This window comes from Pogoniulus pusillus, chromosome 29 (assembly GCF_015220805.1).
Source record: "Pogoniulus pusillus isolate bPogPus1 chromosome 29, bPogPus1.pri, whole genome shotgun sequence".
NCBI lineage: Eukaryota > Metazoa > Chordata > Aves > Piciformes > Lybiidae > Pogoniulus > Pogoniulus pusillus.
The window spans coordinates 9,162,063-9,181,640 of NC_087292.1; the positions used below are offsets into that span (position 1 = coordinate 9,162,063).

General features: G+C 45.8%; 1 protein-coding gene across 12 annotated transcripts in view; it reads right to left on the bottom strand.

The window, feature by feature from the left end:
- Nucleotides 1-19,578, bottom strand: part of NFATC2 (nuclear factor of activated T cells 2) — a 93,990-nt gene that overhangs the window by 72,434 nt on the left and 1,978 nt on the right. For all 12 annotated transcript variants that reach the window (XM_064167397.1, XM_064167398.1, XM_064167399.1 and 9 more), the window contains exons 2-3: nucleotides 12,314-13,343; nucleotides 10,706-10,874 (exon numbers count right to left, since the gene is read on the bottom strand). In XM_064167397.1, coding sequence (XP_064023467.1) covers nucleotides 10,706-10,874; nucleotides 12,314-13,343 — 1,199 coding nt within the window. The remainder of the gene's footprint in view (nucleotides 1-10,705; nucleotides 10,875-12,313; nucleotides 13,344-19,578) is intronic.

The window sequence follows — 19,578 nt, forward strand, 5'->3', positions numbered from 1 at the left end:
ACTGCAGGTGAGGTCTTAAGGCTTTTGACACCACAGCTATTCCCATGCTCAGACTATGGAGCTGTTTTCAGGCACTTCACAAGGGACAAGAGGAGGATGTGCTTGTTGGAACAGTCTCAACTTAGCATAACCTGTCACACCTATTCAGCTCTCATCCTGGTGGAAGTAACTTTGTGTCATGGATTTGATCATTAAGTGTCATCATTAACACTCTTTGACTGCACTAACTGCAAGGAGTTTTTGGAGGGAAAGGCTCTTTACTGGACAATATTCCTATCAATATGGAAAATTTCACTGTACTGTTTTGGGAAGAGTGTCATATCAGTAACTGCAAGTAATTAAGACAAAGACCTCATGTAGACACTGTATCATGTAGCAGCTTGTCTGCTTGCTTCACTTAGAACTGACATTAAGCAAGAAAGTTGATCTTGTCACATGTTTTTGTTCAATTCAGTGTACTCAGGACACAGCAAAAGAATGCAAACCAGAAGGAAATCTCTGCCTTCCTCCTTTTTGCTCCTTACTGAAGCAGTATAAAAACATAATACTCAGAACATCTGATTCAGCTAAATTGAGAGGGTTTGTTTCATTTCATTTTAAGTGTTTCTCATTTTGGTAACAATTCTGTCAAACTCCAAGGACCATATCTCATTTACTCTGCTGCTCCTTAGAGTAAATGATAACTACTGACTCCCAGTGTTTACCTGGGATTTCCACTTCCACCTGAGCTTACAACACAGGTCACACAGATCAAAGATGTCAGCTCTTGGGAGAAAGCATCTGGGGGAGTTTGTTCGTGACTGTCTTGGCACTGACCTTATGCTGCAATGTAAGCAAGTTGTCGCCTCTCTGTGCCTCAGTTTCCCTACCCCTACGAAGAACTGATCCCGTGTTCATTCTCTCAGATGAATGTTTGAAAGAAGAGACACTACACATCAACTACTGCACATGTAGAGACACGAGGATTTGGAGATCAGAGGTGAAAACATGAAATATTTCCTACTAAAAAAACCAGCTATGCAATTCAAGAGCTTCCATTCACATCCATGACAGAAGATTTAAACTTCCCCTAGCATAACAAAGCTCTCTCTGCCACCAGGAAACCAGAAGGTGCAAACTTGATTTCAACAAAATCGCAATGGGGAAGTTCCTCAGTTTGAAAATCCTTTCCTTGATGCCTGTCAGAGGCACTGTGGGAACCAGTCTCAGCCCAGCTGGAGCAGAATGGAGTGTGACAAGCCTGGCTGCTTTCTTATCACCTAGCCCTGCAGTTTGCCACAGACAGTTCATCCTTCCCAGCAGACAGGAAAGGCAACAAAGCTTCTGGTGCAGCTTTGGGAGCACCAATCTGTTCCAACCAACATACAGCATGAAGCTTGAGAGAAACCATGCTGACAGAATCATAGAATCAACCAGGTTGGAAGAGACCTCCAAGATCATCCAGTCCAACCTATCCATCCAGTCCAACCTATCCAACCAAGATCATCCAGTACAGCCCTATCCAATCAACTAGACCATGGCACTAAGTGCCTCATCCAGTTTTTTCTTAAACACCTCCAGGGACAGCGACTCCACCACCTCCTTGGGCAGCCCATTCCAATGCCAATCACTCTCTCTGTGAAGAACTCCCTCCTAACATCCAGCCTGGACCTCTCCCAGCACAACTTGAGACTGTGTCCCCTTGTTCCGTTTCTGGTTGCCTGGGAGAAGAGATCAATCCCCACCTGGCTACAACCTCCCTTCAGGTAGTTGTAGACAGAAATGAGGTCACCCCCGAGCTAAACACCCCCAGCTCCCTCAGCTTCTCCTCACAAGGCTGTGTTCCAGGTCCCTCACCATCCTTGCTGCCCTTCTCTGGACAAATTCAAGTACTTCAACATCTCTCTGGAACTGAGGACCCCAAAACTGGACATGATACTCAAGGTATGGCCTGACAAGTGCCGAGTACAGGGGCAGAATAACTCCCTTGTCCTACTGGCTGCACTGTTCCTAATCCAAGCCAGGATGCCACTGGCTCTCCTGGCCACCTGGGCACACTGCTGGCTCTTTCTTCCTGGCTGCTCTCCATCCACTCTGTCCCCAGCCTGTAGTGCTGCTTGGGGTTGTTGTGGCCAAAGTGTGGAACCCTGCACTTGGCCTTGTTCAGTCTCATCCCACTGGCCTTTGCTCATGCATCCAGCCTGTCAAGGTCCCTCTGCAGGGCTCTCCTACCCTCCAACAGATCAACACCTGCTCCTAGCTTGGAGTCATCTGCAAACTTACTGATGCTGGACTCAATCCCCTGCTTCAGATTATCAATAAAGATGTTGAACAGGACTGTGCGCAGCACTGATCCCTGGGGCACACCACTAGTGCCAGCTGCCAACTGGATGTGGCACCATTCACCAGCACTCTCTGGGCCTGGCCCTCCAGCCAGTTCTTGACCCATATCAGAGAGAATCTGTGCAAGCCATGAGCTGCCAGCTGTGACAGCAACTTGTTGTAGCAGAAGGTGTCAAAGGCCTTTCTGCAGTCCAGGTAGACTCCATCCAAAGCCTGCCCCACATTCACCAGGCGAGTAACCTGGTCATAAAAGAAGCTCAGGTTGGTCAGGCAGGACCTGCCCTTCCTAAACCCATGCTGTCCGAGGTGGGATAGCAGCAGCAGCAAGACCATCTTGGAGTTACAAAGTGCAGCCTGAGATGATTGATTTCACTGCACTGAACCAAATCCTCAGAGCTGAGCCTTCTGCCAGGGCTCAGTGCCAGACCTCCTGTGAGGTGGGTTTGGGGTCTGGGAACCATACCATGGCCTTCACTCAGACACTGGCTATTTGACTGAACGTGAGCCACATTTTGAAAAGCATCTTGAGAAAAAACATTCTGAGGAGAAAAAGGAAAAAAAGAAGAAGAAAAAAAAAAGTAAGCCCCAGCAACCCTTCTCCTCTCCATTTTCTTTCTCATGCTGAAACCCACAACACAAGACATGCTGTCAGAGAGAGAATAACTCAGGTCTGCTGGAAGCATCAGGCTTTCTACAGTTGTTTCAGAATGAAATGGAAACCCTAGGAAATTTTCACTGAGCAGCAGCAGGCAGGAGGAGCCAGTCCCTTTTCCCCAAACCAGCCCTTATCCCAGCAAGCACAACTCTCCCCTCAGACATGGAAGACTCAAGTGTGAGCCCCCATTTGGCATGAGGCTCTTCCAGTTCAACAGATACTGGTCTTGAGAGAGGAAAGGGGCAATTGGAGGCTTAGCTGGACAGTGAAGCCCATGAACAGAGAGCTCAGATATGAATTTACAGTACACTATCTACCCTACATTAACTTCTCCTGCAGACACTTAAACTCATCCTGTGCAGGGTGTGCTATGTCAATATTACTGATGTGCTGGAAGTGTCCACATCCATGGCAAACTGTGCATTTACTCCCTCATGTACAGTCCTGCTGTGAAAACAGACATGAAAGAGTAGCCTAAATTTTGCATCTGCTAATCCAGGAATATTCCTAATTTGAGGAATAAGCCAGGCTGCCTGCATTTCACAGGCATCACACTCAAACCAGTCGGTATATTCTGAGTTGGGCTCAAAAGTTTTAGTTAGAGCTCTTCATTCACTATAACTCAAAGCAGGCTGGCACATGAGAAAACCCCCTAGCTCCCTCAAGTACATGTTTCTGATCATCTGCCCTGCACTTTTACAACTCAGCTGTAGCCTGGAGCAATTCTGCCTGGCCTCTTAGGGGTGAGCTGCGCTTGCTCAGTCATAACACCTAGGACACAGCATCCCTTTCACACAGGGGGCACAGACTCAGTTTAAAGACTGTAAGCAACAAAGTATGTACTTTATCTCTGTTTAACATCTCCCAGTAGCTGAATATTCTCACCTCTCTCCAGCAGTTCTATACGCTTAGGGAAGCATACAGCTCAGCTCTTTCTCTAATCTTGTTTCTTTTTAGATATCATATTTGATGTGTCCAGTCTGGCAGCTAGACAAAAGCAAATATCAGGTTCATCTGCACTTCCCTACACTACTTTTGATTTATCTAGAGATTCAGCTTCCTCAGTGGCTTCACTGAGCTTTCAGATAGACAGATCTTAAGGTACAGTCGTGCTATTAATACGCAAGCACTACAGTGTGAGGGGTTACTGACTGAAGGGAGATTAGTTTGTAAGAAAATTTCCCAGAGTGCACCTGAAATCTGCATTTTCATCCCTGCACTAGCACATGGAACTGCAGTAAATATATCCATGACCCAACAGCTCAAAGCTCAAGAGGTATCTACAATTATGCCAGTTGTGCAAACAGGCCCGGTAGTCCTGCAGATAAATCAGGCATGAAATGTACAGTCAGTCTGTCTCATGCTGTTCTCAGCTTTGAGCAGAAGCACTTGCAAGAGCCAAAAGCTGCCAAGAGCCTGTGCAAGGCTCCTACTCACTAGAAAAGGGAAGCAAAGGCCACAAGAATGGTACAAAGATATGGCAGAGCACAAGTCCAGCACAGCCTGCCCACAGAAGTGCAAACACACAGAGCTGCATCCTGGACCTTGGACTTCCCCTTCACTGAAGAGGGAGAGTTCAGAAGATGGGCAGAAAAGGACAAACTCAGTCCCTCCAATGTGCCCCCAGCAGTAAATCTTCCTGGGCAGACAGGTTTGGTTTCATTAGGAGCACATCTCTAGCCCAGCCTTAGTTGTGAGAATGTGAATCCCCGCATCAAGCTGTGATTTGGTTTTGAGCTTCCATCAAAGGTTCTGGTTTCACTAATAGGCAAAGAAATTAGCTGAATGTTGGTAATCACATACAGTTAAAAGTCAGGGCCCCATGGGAAGCCCAGGCTTGAAAACAATGTCTCCTTTGACTTAGAAACCACAAGAGAACACATACAGCAAGATTCAAGCAGAAAAGTGGAACATACATTTGTTATTGTAAAGCAGCTCCCGTGTGCTCCGTTAACAACTCTACCAACCCAGCTCCTTTTTAATTAAAAAAAAAGGCAGTGAAAGTCACCACAATTTTAAAAGCTAAAGGCCAAGGGAAATCTGAGTTGCCTGTGCTAAACAAGAGCCCCTCTCTCCATAAAGTTTTTCTGCTTTAAAGAGAAGTGAGGAAGAGACTACATGGGCACACGACGGGTCAGGGGTACCCTCTTCCCTCCTCTGCCCTCCCCTTGAGCACCAGGGTTTTGTAGCCCAGTTCTGTTTGGAGGTTACACCAAGTTAAACAGTTGGGTAACGTCTTTCATTTTTGCCATTACTATCAAGACACTAGAGGAGATCTAATTATGGCAGCAGGATGGTAGCTGATAGCAGAATGACTTCCCCCCACTTCCAAAATCAAGTCCATGGGAGGACATGTTCACTGCTCCCAGCAGTTCAACTTGTGCCCAGCTTGCCCACTACTGCCATGCTGGAGGTTACTGCTCCTGAACCTCTGCTAGAGAAATTGTCAACAGCTTTCTGTGTCATGTGTGCCAAGAGAAGAGATTGAAGACCTCACTAATGGCAGGGCTGTTGTTAAATAAACACAACTCTCAGGCTGGTAGCAGTAGGCAAAGACTGCAGTCTCGGTCCACTTGTGGTATTTCCCTCTTCTGCTGCAGGGGCAGAAGGGGAAGGAGGAGTCTCTGATGCTCTGACTTGAAGGAAATATTCTCTTTTGTCTGCCAACCCTCTTATTCAGTTTACCCCACCACATCTGACCACACAAAGACCTCAGAGCTCAGCAGCAGCCAAGGCAGGTGGCAGGGACATTGCCTTCCTCTCTGCAGGGTACCACAGCTCTGCAAGGGCAGAGAAAGCTGCTGCCCATCACTGCTCAGCAGCTGGGAAGCCTGAGTGACCCCCAAGCTGAGACTCCCCAGCAGCAGAGTGTGGAGCCCCCACTTCCTGAGGAAGTGCCCAAACTGCCAAGCTGTTCCCAAAGGCAGGCAGCAGTGACCCACCAGTCACTCCAGACACCCAGACTGCGCTCTGCAAAAGCCCCAGACAATGCTCACCCCAGACACAGGCCCTGCTGGCTTGGGATGAGGCTGCTCAAGCACCTGAAGCTTCTGGCTGCAGGAAGGTGCAAACTTTCATACAAGTCAGACACCTAGACTACAGCTGGTCTGCTCATCTCCCTGAAAGCTTTTCCTTTCCCTTGCACTTCCCGCGAGGGAAAGACAAGAGTTCTGCTTAGTACTCTCCAAAATGTAGCACAATTGTGCAAAATATTGTTTCCATCGTGAAAAAAAATTGACTTTGAGGAAAACAATAGGACCAAACCAGAACTACAAAACTTAATGAATATTTTCAAAACAGCCTTCTAATGGTTTTTAAGGGACCATAGTTTCTGCATGACCATGGAGTGAAGCTCACTGAGACCCAGTCTTTGCTACTGAATAGCTATTTCCTTTTCATCACTGCCTTAAACAGTTCAGACAGGAGATCTTTTCTAAAGAACTGAGAATCTCTTACACTGAAGCAGAGAGTTTCTTACCACCAGTTTCCTGTGGGCAGTAGGCAAAAAACATCTATGCTAGTATCCAGCATTACTCAAGTGCTACCACATGTCCTGTTTCCTCCGTACAAGAGGAAATGCCAACAATCCCAAATTTTTGTTTTCCTTTATGAGGTGGATTATTGAAAATAATGCTGAAAGACAGCTCAAGAAATCACCTAGTTCACCTCTCCTGTCCCAAGCAGAGTTCTAATGCATCTCTCTTCTTCCTAGCAGGTGTTTGCCTAAAAGCATGCAAAGATGGAGACTTTTACCCCTCTGGGCAGATTGTGCTGCTGTGTGATGAAAGTGGACAAAGCTAGGCTTGCATTTGGATTGCCATCTATATCCCAGTCATATCCATGAGCTCTTTACACAGAGGCAGTCACTGCCTTTCCTAAAGGACAGTCTCATCCAAAGCCTTGACTGGAGCAGTTGGGCACAAAGCAAGCAAATGTCCCTTAGCTTTGGTGAAAAAGAGTTGGAACCAATCCCATCTATCTCTCTTCTGTGATCTCAGCGACAAGGTAGGCCTGCAAAGATGGTAGGAGCAAGCAAACTTCAGCTTCATCACTGTTACACAAGATTTCCTTACTATTCCTGGTAACCTAACGACTAGGAGATACTGACACTGGCATTCAACTTGCACCCCTAAAACAGAAGCTCTGGCTTCTCTATGGTTAATAAAAAGCTGTATTTTCCCCCCAAGAGGGACTCAGAACACCTAACTGGGAGCCTACACTTCTCTGCATGACTTGAGAAGGTCTCTGAAGTTAGATGGTGTGAACATTACATGGCATGCATGGCTTCTCTCCCTGCTCAAGGCAAACAAAGTAAATGCCCTCTTCTATTTGGGCCATCTAGCCAGAGGTTTTGATGAACTAGACTCTTCTTATGCCATACTTGGAATGCACAGCCAGTGCAGAGTCTTGAGCACAAACTCTCGGGGCTAGACACGTGAAAAAGAGGAAGCAGCATCAGAAAGATAAACCACAAGATAAAGCCTGGAGGATATGAGATCTGCTGGTCTACATCTTCAGAGCATCCAAAAGAAGAAATCTGCATGCAAAGCACAGTTTTCAAAACAGAAATACTGCAGAACACAATTCTGCAAAAAAAAATAGTCAACACCTCTTCCTCCAGAAGCTTAAACTGGATAAGGAGGCACCTGGAGGGTTAATTTTATGGGATTTTTGTTTTAAGAGACTTCCTTTAAAAAGAGATTGTCTTTTAGAAAAAGGTCTTCAAATAGTGAAAAAATAGTATAACAAAAGTGGTTGGAAAATGTACAGACCATGAATGAGGTATTCAGCCTTAGTGGCTACCACTTTAGTGGGCTTCTCCCACTCAGGACAAGCTTGGCTTCTCAATATTTAAGTCCATCTGTCTAAGAGAAAGAAGTGATAGAAAGTTGCTTTGGAGAGGTCCTAGTGCTCCACAAAAACGACAAGGGTGATGTGTTCACATCTCTCATTTGAGAGTGCTGTGTCCCCCCAGAACCAGGTGTGCAGCTAGCAAGAGAACCTCAGGCTTGACACCCCTGGGTCAACACCACCATTCCTGCTTTGGGGCCAAACACAGGTGGAACCTGTTGAAAGCAATTTAATTTCATTGCAATCTGTTACCTCTAATTTATGTCAGCTGCCCTCAATACAGTGCCTGCCTTTCAAAATTCTCTCCTGTTACACTGTGTACTATTTGCAGCTGACAAGAACACAAAAGTTAAAATTCACTGAGGGGAAACGTTGAAAAACTAAAACTGGGGGAGAAAAAAACAAAACAGGCTACAAACAAAAAACCTTGAAGCCAAATAACTTATGACTTGAAAGCTTTGGATTTTAATAGCCTTCCCAAGCTTCAGATGTCATAAACCGTACAGGTGCAACTACCTCACTGCTCAGCAGCCATATGAAACTTGTTATGGTAAAGTGAAGACAAATCCCATGAATATTTCCAGGTTTATAATAAACCTTCATAAAGAAACTGTCCATGTTTTGCCCATATGCAGGCACAGCTGTGCAGAGACATCTGCTTGGGAAACTAGCATGAGCCTTTGCCTTTATAGTTTAAGATCCTTAAGCTAGATGGCAAACTACGAAACTAGGGATATCATTGATGTTCCTATCTTCAACAGAAAATCTAAATCCCTCTTTGATTGATACTGATTACAGGAAGGAAACAAAGCACCTCTCTTTCCCCATGTCACCAGAAACTCCTTCAGTGCAACAGACATCCTTACTTGATTTGTAAGCAAGCTGGGAAAACAGCAAGTGCTGCCTGGCCACATAGTTCATACATTCATGCAGATTCAAACCTGCCACAGGGCTATGAGGTTGTCAGGTTCATAAACTAGCAAGATTGCATGTAATAGAGAATGTCAAATGTGATTGCTATTTACTATTATCCTGCACCCTTTACTCAAATATCCACTCCACACTTGGTAGTCCAGCTCAACTGAGGCAAGCAAATTCATTGATTTAATAATTCACGGCTTGATTTTTAAAGGCAATAAGCCTGCAGGGGAATACCTAACATATGTCTGAAGCCAATCACAAGTCAGTCAAGTGAAATTAGTGGTATTGATCGCACGCTCAAAATTAAGCATTAAATTCAATGTCTTCCTGGCTCAGGCTTGCCCTAACAAGTTCTGGCTGTAACATGACCACCTGCAGGATGCACCCCAGCTTGGTTTAGCAAAAGCTGCAGTTGTTGCTGATCTGTACAGCTGCCACACTGCATTACCAGCAATATCATCCTGGCACCTGAATGGCACTGGCTGAGATGAGGAGCAAATGAGTGAAAAGACTGATGTGGCTCCAAATGGCAACAGCTACTCAGACATTATTTTAAATCACCCTTTGAAGGGTGAAGGAAAAGCCCTTCACCCTCCACAGCAGAGTAGGGGCTCAGGTCAGTGAAGGGACAAATTTTGTTACCATCATCACTGTCAGCTTGGATTTCATTCACTGGTTTCAGTAGAGTGACTTCCCTTCTCACAAGCACAGCTGGGAGCAGGACTGGACTCTTTACAGCAATGTAGAAAGAGTAAACCTCTCAAAAGAGATATAAAAATCTGTTCTTGTAGTGACATCAGCCCAAATCACAAGGGACCTCCTACCTAAACTCATTCACCCTCTATCTACGACATTACAAACCTGATAAATACATCCTCTCTAAAGGTACAACTTCACAGAGTCTAAACACTTTCTTGAAATCATCCCCATTGCTATGTCATTATCTTGCCCTGCTGTTTCCTCATGACATGGCTGCTACAGCTAGTAGAGGTTTCCCCTTGGCAGCACACCTCCAGGATAAAACAAAGGCAATGTTACCACAGATGAGAAGCAGAACTGCACGCAAGGTGGGACACAGAGAGTTACATATAAACCAGCACTAGATTAAAATAGATGTACTGAGTGCTTGAATTGCACTGGGGGTAAATTTCCCTGACCTAAATTTGAATACCCTTAAAGTTAGGAGTTCTACCACAGAACCAAAAAAGACAACAACTAAGAAGAAGGGGCGGGGGGAAAGAGTAAAATAGCTAATAGAAAAGGAAATGCATGAAAGACATTTCTAGCCAAAGCCAGCTGTTCATTCTGAGGAATCACTCTAGCATCCATACATTCCCCAGTCAATTCCCATCAAGGTTAACAAAGGTTGCTTTGTCTTTCTTTAAACCTTAGGTGAATGCATACAAATCGGGTAGAGTTTGGCTGCACGGACCAGAGAGGTTAGGTACAGCCAGAAACACAGGCAGCAACTCTGCTGCAGCATGGCTGCAAAACCCACATTCATTACTGGCCACAGATAAAACACAGTTTGGTACTTCCTATAAATCTGAGTTTGGTAGGTCACAGAGTGTGAAAGCCAGCTGTGATCTGTGTGTATTTTGAACCTCATCGAACCTCCTAGTTTACACAGAAGACACTGTTGCTGAGAAAAGTGGGCTCAGAAGAAAGTCTGGACATCTTATGACAGAGCTGGGTCACAATGGGTTTAACATATAGCCCAGAGCAGGTAGCAAACACTTAGAATAAGTTTCTGAGCTTTCACAAACTAATCCAAACAAACTTTCCAAACATCTAGGAGTTCACCACAGAGCTCAACTCCAGACACTTTATGAACATCTATAACCACACTCAGGTTTAGATGGTACTCTTCTTTCAGGCTCTGTGCCCCCAGAAACACTTCCAGAAGTGAACCCTCCCCATGCTACAGCCCCACAGAGCTGTTCTCCAGTCCCTTACCTGGACAACAGGGTGGCCTCCAGTCGGTGCCTTGACAGCCCCTCGGCTTCCCTCTGTCTCGTAGTGTGCCCGGTGGTGAGGCTTCGGCTGCACCTCGATGCGCAGCTCATAGGAGCCAGACTGGCTGGAGAGTGGCCACTCCAGAGGTGGCAGCGACTGGACAGGTAAACTGGGGAGAGACACACATCAGCTGCAACACTTCAGCACTTCATTTCTCAAAGCTCCAGCCTCTTTTTCCTCCAAGTGCCACACAGAGGCTGTTCTTGCCAAAACATTTCAGAGCCTGGTATCAATTTCAGTAAGAGTATCCTGACAATATCTGATCACAGACTTCAAGTTCATAGAATCATAGAATCCACTGTGTTGGAAAGGACCTCTAAAGGTCAACTAATTCAACTTCCCCACAGAAAGCAGGGACATCCCCAACTAGATCAGGTTGCTCAGCACCTCATCAAGCCTGACCATGAATATCTCTGGGGATGGGACCTTCCCCATGATGAATACAATCATTTCTGCACACCCATCTCCTTGCAGAAGAGAACAGAATATTTCTGTTTCTCAAAGAGCTATATCTACAGCAGTCAAAAATATCCTCTTCATTTCTCCACTTCGATTGCAGAACATATATTGTGAAATATCTACTCTGTTTACCATTGTTCACCAGTTGTGTAAATCAGTCACATTTATCATTTCCATAGATACTAAGATGCACACAAATAAAACCCTACTTGTCACTAGCTTTCCTGTTACCAAACCACACACAGGTTTATACTACAAAATTAATACACTGACATGTACAACCAAGACTTGCACTGGATTTTCAGTAATTAGCACAAATTGCTGCCAGGACCAAGCCAGCAAGCCAAGGAAAGCCACAGTCTGTGTTCTTTCGCTCCCAGTTTGTGTTTAGCAGGTTGGGAGCCACAGAGGATAACGTCAGTGTGGGGACAGCCTTGCACCAAGCAGGATGGCAGGGTTGATAGGGTGCCAGCAGTGACTGCAAGTGGAATCATACATTTGGCAACCTCCACCCTGGCAGATGTGCACTGCTCAGGGTCCAGACCTGTGTGCCACCAGCGCTGGGCAAAGGAGGGAGTTGATGAGGGCTGTGCAAGCAGCTGAGATTTGGGTTAAACGACAGTTAACAAATTAACAACTGGCAATAAATCACTTGGGGTTGACCAAATGCTCAACCTGACTTGGAGCAGCTTGCTCTATTTTGAATCAGGAAATAGTAAAAGTATTTTCATCCTTGAAGGAAATTTGTAAGCAAGACATTCTCTGAATTTAGAACTGCGATCAAATCCTTTCTTCACAAGCTGCAGGATGAAATGAGTGTCGAGTCAAAGGCTGTTTGCAACCTGCTTTTCAGGTAAATCATTTGGAAATCTGGCCCTGGCACACTGTGCTATCAATGAACAACTTTGATGATGTTTCTCTCAAGCCCTGGTTTTTTCATCTTAGAATTATGATGGATTTGGCTCCCATTAATCAGCACTGTCCCAGAGCACTTGGCTCTGCCCAAGGAAATACTCCCCAGGGATCACTATGCATGACAGTGGACATCACACCATGAGAAAACACACAACCACAAGAAGCATTACATACCTGCAGATAGGTATTGCAGGCATCAGTTGCTTTGTCCAGGATGGAGGTACCAACAAAATTGATTCTGGGGCTGAGTTTCTTCTGTCCTCCTGCTCACAAGGCCCATGGAAGTCAACAGTCTGAAAGACGTGACATGGAATGCTGTTTTTGTGGGAAGGCATTGATGAAGGATCAGGGCTGGTTTTCCAAATTTTTGTGGGAACACCACAGGAAGGATCTGTAGAAAGGCTGCTCATAGCATCCATGGAAAGAGAAGCGTTGGGCAACTGTGTATATGTAACTGAAGAGTTGTCTTCTCCCAGGGGGATGCGAGGAGAGGATTGTGGAGAGGGGGTCCTTGACTGTCGTGGAGAAGTGGAAGGCAGCTGAGTATTGTAGAGCTCAGTGCAAGAATACCTTCGTTTTGCACCTGGTGATGAAGACCTTGAGTTGGGACAGGGTGATGGTGAATGTCGTCCCAAGCAGGTTTCCTCCGTGATGCTTGTTCGTGGTGACATTATTGGAGAGGTTCTAGGAGAATAATGAGTATGGATGTTTTGAAACTGTGGACAAAGGTCATCACTAGGACCATTATTTGGTGAAACACATGGTGATGTGCAAGGAGATACATTTGTCTCTGAAATGAAACTTGCAGAGGAGCCGCTACTAGCTGGGCTCAGACACAGTGGTTCTCTGTAGCCCTCAAAGCCGGGGACAGGCAGGGTAACCCTCGGGCTAGTAGTAGCTGAGTTTGACTGACGTTCTACCAAAAGAACATCTGTGTCTCTGCTGCGGAAGGGACCCCCTGAATGAATCAGTTCATGATATGGAGTAATTTCAATCCTAGGGCTCGGAGCAGAGGGCCCTGCAGCGTTGGCAGGGTAGGTAGGTGTTGTCCCTATCTGGCTATCTGGCTGTCCATATCTGCCCATGGGATCTGCAGAAAGGCTAGAAAAAGGCAGAGGGCATGGCTTGAGGCCACAGTCCAAGACATCATGATCGTATGTAACTCCAGAAGGTGGGCTGTTGGTTTTATGTGGAGTCGGTTCTTCTGGAAAGAGAAGGGTCTCTTTAGGACTATAAATATTAGTACAGAAACTGAGCAGTTGCAGATTTTTTTTAAAATGCATATCAATAAACTGGTTGTGATCTGATATTAGGTAAATATTTGTTTAGTTCTTTTTAAACATTCTTTTTTAGCTCAAGTGCTCAGAGCAGATGCAGTATGGACAACAGCACTGCAAACACCTCCACACCACCCAGCCAGGCTCCCACTACCTGAGTCCTGAGCTAGAAGAATCACTGGGACGGGTTGATGCCACGTCAGACTCTCTGCCCATTTCAGTGCAGGCCTTCCTACTCCTTCTGCCAAATATACCCCTTAGTGCCAATTGAAGTTTTCTAACATTGGTCAACTTTTGTCACTTAGGAGTTGGTATGAGACCATCATATAAAAAAAAACACTTCAAAATAGGTCTACATGAAAACAAATGGTTGAGGAGCAGCTTTTGGTGGAGAAAAATCCTTTCCTTACATAGCAAAGTCCAGCTAGAAAAGGCTTCATGAAACCAAAGCTATGCTCAAACTCTTAAATTAAAAAGTTCCAAGTGATTTATTTGGGTCCATACCACGTCAACAAGTTTTGGTGGTAGGTTTTGCATAAGCATCAGTTGATCAAAAAACACATTCACAAATATATAACAGGGAAAAAAAATAGACAAATAGAAAGGATCCAGCCCCAAGGATACAGGCAATGACTTTCCAGTTTCAGCACAAGGACTGTTTTGGCCAGAGAGGTACTATAAAATACACAATAAAAGCTAAGCACTCAGTGCAACCTTCTCTCCTGGTGCAAAACATCCTCAATTTTCAGAGATTCTGAGGAGGTTGTAGAGTATCAGGATGCTTCTAAGCAATACAGAATTCCCACCAGACTTCCTGAGCCTAGTTATGACCTCACCCCAGCATCCCACTGGGTGCCTAATGGCAACAGCATGCAAGAGCAGAGTCCTGCCAGGTATTCCCAGGACAGACTCCTAGAGTTACATCAGCTCCTGTAACTTCCTCAGCCTGGGACCTGAATAACATCCATCATTACACAAAAGTGCGCAAAATACTACCAGGATTCGATTGTTTTTGAAGTATTTGATATATCCAGCAGGAAATATCCAAAACAGCTCCATAGTTGGAGATTATTTATTTCATACTACCTGCTCACCCCCGGGCACAGATCAGTACATGTCACAGGCAAAGAGGGTTTCACTTAAATAACTGTCCCAGCATTTTCTTTAACTCCTACACTAGAGGAGGCAGCATTTCCCACGAGCAAATAACCCTGTACATAAAACCAGGTGAGGGCTGACTCTGCTTTCTGCAACAGTAGCAAAAGTTCATAACGAAGCTTCTACACAGAGTGATGGTGATTTAATTTCAGGGCAGTTCTGTTCATTTTCAGTATTTAACTCTTCCAAGTGCAAAAGCAAAAGCCTCCATCAGTTTTTGGCTAACGCTTTTTGTGCACACCCTGGAGACAGCTCCACAAAAAGAGAATTCCACAAGAACTGCTGAGCCTTAGTGTTTAATGAGAAACCCTGCCTGTCAGCCAAACCAACTCACAGAATGTTTGTGTGAGGGGATGGGGCACCACTGGGACAGTCCAGCTTGCAAATTTCTTAAGGTTCCTCTGGCTTTTAATCCCAGCACACAGCTGTTTGGGGGCTGGGGAAAACAGCAACGAGCAATAGAATTTTGAGCTGAGCAGATTTTTAGCACTGCTGATCTCTGATATCAGAGTGTTGGCATTTCCAAGATCAGTGTGTCATTCACATCAGTCAAACTCTGACACATCAAGCCTAAATATTGATGCTACATTTCACTTTGAATAAGACTCATCATGCCTTTGGACACAACAGAGCAACACACCCCTCCACAGCATCACTCCCACCACGTTTGGAAGAATCACTTCCATTTAAATTGATGCAAGGGAGCAAAGTCAGCACCAGAGTGAGGCTTGATGCTAGGACTTGAGGCAAGACTCACAGTGACCAGCAACTGCAGAAAAGTTCCCCAGCTGAGGAGCTTCCTATCAAGGAAGATGTAATCATTTCAGTTCCCTACTTTACACACCTCCAGTGAGAGCTGTCCCCACCACACGTGTTAAACTACCTTATCTGGGCCAGGTATACCAACAGAAGGTAAGGAGATGCAACTCCTCCCAACACAAGCTGAGCAGCAAAACTACTGTGTGCAGATTTCTTTTGGGGAGTATGGGAAAAGCAAACAAATATTTCTATATGCACATATTATTTTAATAGTCTTCTGAATAACACACACCCCCACCCACACTTTCTGCCCATTAAAAACTGGGCTTTAGGTAACCTACTTTTTCTTTGCTTTTCCCTGAAGTACTGTGTTTACATGAGCACTTTGATCCTCTGCGCTCACTCTCAAGAGGATTCATGTTCCAGATATTAATAACAATGTTTATGCATGACAACAAGCTGCAGCATGCCCCTGCCTTCATGCAGCACCTTGGCAGAGCACTCTTCCAATGCTTTACTGGCTACACAGCCTGGGATTGCTCACCCAGCAAAGCAGGAGTCCTTTGCCAAGCAGACAACACCCACAGACTTCTGTACAGCAAAACTATTTAGTTTCCCCACACATAGCAAATGATCAATAAAGCAGGCAGAAGCACTGGAATGTGGGCAAGATTGCAGGCAAGAAAAGCCTTGGCTCATTTGAAGAGTGCCCAGGGGACTACACTGGGCAGAGATGCCCAGAGACTGAGGCTGTGTCTGGAGCAGGGAAGAGGCTGCTGGCCCTGACTCATCGGCATGGCTTCGTCAGGACCTGGGGCTTAGGGAGCTCTTTTGACCAAGTCCCAGCCCTGCATAACTTCAGAGGTACAATGAAATCACTGTCCCGGGTGCTACTGCCCACGCCTGTGACGTCACGGTCTGTCACCATGGCAACGACAGTGATGCCACAACGCCAGGCTCTGACCTCACCAGGGGAGGGAAAAGGGAAAAAACAAACAGCACTTCTATCAAAATCAGGCAGAATTCTGCTTTTTGCTTCAACGGGAGGAGACTGGCTACCCCACTCCCAGCCAGCTTGGCTGGGGTTTGGAATCCACTTGAGGAGGAGGCAGACCTAAGCCAACATCCTGGCTCACCCAGTCTAGCACCAGTTTGGTTTTGTAAACAATGTCAATTCCTGCCTTGGAGGGGGGACTGGCAGAGGTTGCTGCCCAGCAACCTAGCTGCCTTCCCCCTGCATTTGCAGAGACCAGCAGGAATGTGCAGCACCTCAGGCACAGGAATGACTCCAGGCAGACAGCCCAAGCACTGATCATACTTCTGCTGCCAAGCTGAGCTTGGTTAGGATGACAGGAGCTGAGGACAGTGAACCTCATGCTGTTGGCCCTCAGCCACAGCAGACGTGGCAGGGAGCAGCTCTTTCACCCACCAGCTGGACTCCCCAGCCAGGTGAGAGACCACTGCACACCCCTTACACGGGAATAATTATGTGACAGAGCAGCCTAAGAAAAGTTTTTCCAGAACCAAGGCAGCTTTGAAACCTTTGTGCAGATGCTCAGTTCTGAAGAGGTACAGTTTTGCACTCAAGATTGTGCCACCTCCAAGGGTTCATCTGTCCCTGCATACTACATCCCAGAACAGACTGAAATACTCTGCAAAGGACTGGCCACTGCTTTTCTAACGGTCACAGCAAGCAGCACAGCAGCTTCAGCACAGCTCTTCTGACACCCCTCTGAGTCGACAGCTACAATGCTTCCCCACCTCCCTTCATTCAGGCATTCCCCAGCCTGAGGTTTCACTGCTGAATCATTCTCTGACTCAGTACCAGAAGACCCTCCTTGTTTGAAAGAGTTATAAGAAAGCAAACTTCCCACCCAGACCACACTGGCACCAACTCAGGTTCTCAGTCAGCTTTACTGTCAGCAAACAGCCTCCTCCCCTGTGTCACCCAAGTCCTACTCCAAGCCCCCTAGGAGCCCAACCAAATTGCCTCCAAACCGCCAGCATTTCCTCCCCCTTGTTTTCCAAAGACCTTACCCAGTTACTGCGTCACAGAACCATCTCTCTTCATCACAGGGAATGAAAGCAGAACTCTGCATCCTACTGCATTGTAAATAAGCAACAAACCAACTCCCCTGGACAGCCTCAGTAACCCTGTAGATAGCTCCACTAACTGATGGCCAGGCAGCCTCTCCAGGTGAGGACTTTCAGAACTGCAATCAGAACCCATCTGATAAATCATCGTTTTCACCTGTGCTTTAACTGAAGGCAATTAAGTTTCAAAGGACCTAACTCCTTCTCACGCACCTCTGAAAAGCAGAAAAGCAAACCCCCACCAGGTGCTGCTGGGCTCCAGGGATTTCCCAAGCTGGCCAGGACGCACAGCAGTGTGTGCACACATGGCTCTGCAAGGGCCCACCCTCTGCTGTTTTTTAAACAAGGCAGCAACTTCAAAGCCATTCAGTCAGCCAAATGTGACCTTGCCAGTTAGCATGAAATTAGGGAATAACAGATCACCCCAGCAACTGCTTATACAAATCATCATCTAGGAAAGGCTAAAGATAGCTGCCTGCGGGACAAGGGAGCCAAGGGGAGGGCAGGGGGAGAAGGTCACATTTGACCTCATATCCGTGCAGCTCCCGGGATTTCAGTGCAGCTCCTTATTTGCATAAGTAAAACACTAATTTTTAAATTATTATTAATTTGCTTATTATCATTTGCCTTTTTTTGCATGATTGAACAGCCGAGTCTGTTATCTCTACGAGCTGCTGGGAAGCTCAAAGTGAAAGCTGATTTCCTGAGTGAAAGCTGGTCTCCTCCGTTACATGTGCATGTTTGTCTGCTCGCTGCAGGGCTGCCACCCAACACTGCTGGCTCTGTTACTGGGCCAGCCACTGGCACTCAGCTGCTAGCAGATTTTCTTTTAATAGCTTTGTATTGAGGAGAAAAGAGAAGGAACAATGCAAGTTATACAGGGCTTGACACCTACAAGACATGGCAATGTCTCTGGGAGCCTGTCTACACACAAGCAAGCAGTTAGAGGAACATCAATATTTATAGATGCTTCCTGCTTCCCCTCTCTATATTATACATACGCAGACCTTTCAGATCCCTATCACCAGATGCAATGTCCAACTCTGCTGAGCTACAAAGGGCTTGAGCCTACCAGAAAATGTTCTTTCCAATCTGCATTCTTGCCTCTTGTCTTAGGGAAGGATTTTTGACCAGAGTCTTATTTAAAGATGGGGTTCGTTTGAAGTTTCAAAACACCCCTCAGAGGATCAGCTCTCGGAAGACAACCTCATCACTCAGTGAACACAGGACAGAAGTACACGAAGTGCAATGTGGTTGTCTGGCCCTTTGGTATTTTGTCTCTCACGGCAGCCAAAACCAAGTATTATCGAATAATACATAAAGCAGTCATCAGAACTTACTCATCTGAGAGTTCTGTTTAGTAGGAACTAGTTAAATGATCCCTGACTTCCTGTCAGTGTTCAGTGAGAAAGGACATTCAACACCTTTCAAGGTTGAAATAACCTAAAACTTGGCATACCACTGGCAATACCTCCACAAATATCTCTCAGGGGGATGCATCTAAGGATTTAAGAGGAGACAGAAAACATGTTCAATGCCCAGGTGAAACCACTTCAATTGAATACGCCCTTTGCCCAACCTCCCAAAGCCTTTTCACCTGGGCCCACCTCTGAGTTCAGCTTGCTGACAGCAGGTGTTTCTGGTTTGCAAATGCTAAGAAGGGGGTAGCTTGTTAAAACCTGTCAGGGAAGGGTAAAAGGCACATGGAAAATGGCACTTTGTACAGCACCCCTGCTTTTGGAAATGGTTGTCCTAGAGAGGACTATCTAACATTGCTGACCACAGGATTTTTATTTACCCTCATTTTCCCTGTTACTTTTATGGCAATCCATGTTCCTGTTGTCTCAGGCATATTTAAGCACTACTAAATGCCAGCTGCTTTCAGAAAAGGGTATTTCTGGCATTTCCATGGCAAGAAGTTGTGATATAGATCCTACTTTTAAAACACATGCTCAGATGGATGCTGTCAAAACCCAGCCTTGCAAAAAACTGCTCATCAGAAATCAACTTTCATCCCAATCCATTTGAGAGTCCCAGATTTACATTTTCTCCCTTAAAAAAACAATTAAAAGCAATTTTTAGCATGTTTACAGAGATCTGTTATTACAGGACTTGTCATGAGCGATGGGTGGAGCAGGCCAGACACTAAGG